General features: G+C 42.0%; 1 protein-coding gene across 1 annotated transcript; it reads right to left on the bottom strand.

The window, feature by feature from the left end:
• Positions 1–211: 211 nt before the first annotated feature.
• On the bottom strand, positions 212–3,422 carry LOC105036268 (FCS-Like Zinc finger 8-like). Its single transcript, XM_073259554.1, is given in 5 exon segments — positions 212–665; positions 1,497–2,267; positions 2,269–2,521; positions 2,665–2,869; positions 3,196–3,422. Coding segments are annotated over 4 exon segments (1,149 nt in total). The 5' UTR covers positions 2,702–2,869; positions 3,196–3,422; the 3' UTR covers positions 212–577.
• Positions 3,423–3,671: the final 249 nt, after the last annotated feature.

Genomic DNA, 3,671 nt, shown 5'->3' with positions numbered 1-3,671 from the left:
CTATCTTTCACATACTTGCTTAAATTTTCGAAAACTCAATTCACCTCTTTTTTTCTTGGATTGTCTAACTGGACAACAATAGCCTTTCCAGACCGACCCCAGTAAGCTAATGTTCCAGCACAGTGAAGATAGGAAAAAGATAAACGGGTGCAAAAGATGTCAGCATGGCAGGCAGATCTCAGAATTTTAATAAAAAAAGGTATGCATCAAATTCACTAAATTTGCTCCATAAACATTGCGTAGATAACAGATGACATATATCTGAAAGTTCAAACATCACTCCCTTAGCCAAAAAATGTGGAACAAACCCGCCAAATATCTGATCAGAACTAAGTCTACAAGAACTCAGCGTACTCCATCTCTTCTTGGAAGCAAAAAGAGGTAAAAGACACCCACCAAGCCATATTAGTGATCCTCTGGGGATGAGGATCATGCCCATTCTCTTTCATTTAAACCAATTACAGCTCCATGGAATTTACGAAAAGGTGGAAACTCACTTTGCCAATTCAACTAACGATTTCTTTCAGCCCTCAGAAAAATCATTACATTATTGAAAAATGTTTGAGCCAGAGGAAAGCTATGACTCTAGTGAGCACTTACCCATCCTTTCATCAAAAAGCATCTCTTGGTAGCGGCACTCACTGCTGCAGAACGCTTTCTCACCTCTGAAGCAAAAGCAAGATCCAATTCAGATAAGGACCAAACAAAGAAGGAAACAGAAATAATGAATTAGAGATAAACCAGTGAGGATGGCTTTCATGGTGTCTCAATATTTTCTAAATTAGAATTACTAAGGTAAATTTTGAGTAGTTTGTGATGATGTTCTTTTTCAAAAAAAAAAAAAAAAAGACGAGCCCAACGAACAGAACTAATAAGATCATATGATTTGCTATGGCAAATTTACTATATTCATTGATGAAATGGTCACAAGCATCAGGCACAAATTAGGTCAGTTTCTGTGGCTTATCTCATTGAAGTAACTCAAACTTTAAGGCATCAGGTCTTTCATATTCTCAATTATGGATGGAAAGCTTTTTATTGATGGTGAAGTTAGCCGTGCCCAGAGGATGGGGACCTCAACAACAATCACTCGAAACATGGGGACCCCAATACCAGTGGCATGTACATGGGTTGTGGATAGCATTCTTGACGCAACCCCATCCACTCTTCATTACGAACGCGACAAGGAATCAAAATGTCACACTCACACTCCATATACATTAGATCTACAGGTGCTTGTTATGAGAACAATTATAGTCAGATGAAGAATTAGAAAATTTGAAAACAGTAATTATGTGCTTACCACAGGTGATTGTTCTGAATCGAAGGTCTGATGCCATAATTCCACGGATTATTTTTTTCCAATTCAGTTTAACCATTCGGCTATGTTATTATAGTCTAGTCCACACTATAAATTAAAAACTATTTAAGGAGTACAAAAACTAACACTGGATGAACATGAAAAGCGTGAGTAACAAGCAGATTAATATACTAACCTATACATGAAGATATCTTCTCCCTCGCCGAGATTCTTCTTGCATGCATAGCAGAAGCTCAAGAAATCATTCGAACGGTAGCCTCGCCGATCAGCGGTGAACCTATCATCTTTCAAAGCAGCACTCACATCCCTGCAGCTCTCTTCAACGATACAGTTGTCAAAGATGTGTGTCATCTTCGGGTTCGGCCCATGAGAGATCACACAGGTATAGTCCTCTGATAGCTCCATCTCACTTGCAGAGATGCTCCCTGTGAAAACCTGAGGAGACGAGGCTGGCACCTCAGGACCCATATTAGCAAACCTTATCAGAGACCGGCGAGCAGGGGAGAGAAGAGCCAATTGGGTGTTCTTGTTTTTTATGCCGAATTCTATCGGAGAATGAGGAGACTCGAAGGACCCGGCCAGAGAGATAGAGTTTGGATTAATAGAAGGGATCTGAATCTTGAGCTGTGATCCAAATAACACCATCCTGCTATCTGGCTTGGAAGACTTGGCATCGGCTTTATCATTGCCGAGAGCATCGACAATGCCGAGCCCTATAGGTTCTGAACTTCCATTGCCCCAACGGTGGTGTCTGCTCTCTGAAATGGTATTGGCGGCAGCAGCCTCTGAAGGAGGCTTCATTGAGTTTCTATCAGAGGAAAAAGGGTTCCTGATGGAAGAAGAGAAGGGCTTGGTTTCTAGGATGGAGGTTGGGCTCATGGCAGCCTCAGAGTCTGAGAAGCCCTTGGCAGAGAAGCCACCAAAAGGCCTTGGGGAAGGGAAGAGAGGAGGCTAAGGGCCTGTTATGGTTGGCAGTAGAAGATGGAAGGGAGAGGGTATCAGGCATGAGGCCTTGTTTGCTGCCTACTCCTCTTGAACTCTTCTTCAGCATGATATCTGCTTGCGTCCCTGGTGTTAGAATCTTTAAGATGCTAGTACTGCGAAGGGAAACAAAAGAGAAGACCTCAGACATCCAATAGAGCACATCAGGCACAAAAACATGGACCAGGAGAGGGTTCTTTCCCTTTGAGTTGTCTTTTGCTATTAATAAAATCAAAAAAAAAAAAAAATCCAACATATTCTCAGTTTGAAATAAACTATTGACTGAAAATTAACACATACACGCACACGCTCGCTCACATAAACCAACAATGATAGAAATATAAAGAAAACCATGAACTCACCAGAGCTGGTTCCGAGGGAAGTGTCCTCAAGGTTCATTTCCACTTGTTAACAGAAACATCGTCTAAGATGGTTTTTCTTCTTCTTTTCACTCCTTTTTGTTTTGTTTTTGTTGTTGTTCAAAGCGAAAACGACCTCTATGGTCTCTCTTTTCTGTTTATGGACCTCAGTTCCATGCTTCCTTCCATTATCTCGCTTCCCGAGTACCTGTTCCAAGTGTTAACACCAGTAAGAGAGAAAACCGTGATGACAACACCGAGAGATCACTGAAAAGCTTTCTGCTCCAACGATAAAAGGATAGTCCTGGACTCAACTAGTAAACGCTCTCTCGAGCAAAAACTTGGAATTCAGGAGAGAAAAAAAAAAGCAATAAGATGAATCCGAATATAAATAAAAGAACTGAAAGCTAGTCCGTTTTCTTCTATCTGGAAACTCAAATAAAAACATCCCATTCCAAACTAAATATAAAAATGAAAAATAACGAAATATTGAAGAAGAGAAGCTTTTTTATCAATACCAAGAGAAAATTTCACCTTTCTGACGGATTCCTTTGCTGCGTTTTCTCTCTCCCACGACTAATCCTCAACAGCAGAGAGAGATCAAACAAAAAGTAGGAAAACTCAAAATGATCCCATTTGGACACCTAGAAACCCATCAAGGTCGCCCATTTCCCATTCCTCCCTCGATGCCACGGTAGAATTACTGCTGCAGAGGAGTGGAGACGGGTGGATGGACTGGATTGGTATACAAACCGTAAGAAAAAAGGTTGGGCGTATTTAAAGAGGAACGCAAGGAAGCCGGTGTGGTGTCGTGGTGCGTGGGAATCACATCACCAATACCTGCGGTCACTGTCACACCGGGCGTCCGTCCCGTTACGAGCTGTTGGGCCGTTTCTCGACAGAATGACGGAAAACTCACCGTTCGCATGCGCGGGTCCGGTGAGGTCTCTCCCCTTATCTTCTTTCGATGAGATTTTCATATCATTCGCCGTTGGCCAAGGCTGAGCGCG

Source organism: Elaeis guineensis, chromosome 6 (assembly GCF_000442705.2).
Source record: "Elaeis guineensis isolate ETL-2024a chromosome 6, EG11, whole genome shotgun sequence".
NCBI lineage: Eukaryota > Viridiplantae > Streptophyta > Magnoliopsida > Arecales > Arecaceae > Elaeis > Elaeis guineensis.
Note: the sequence above shows the minus strand (reverse complement) of the source record. Positions and strands in the feature narration are given on the sequence as shown.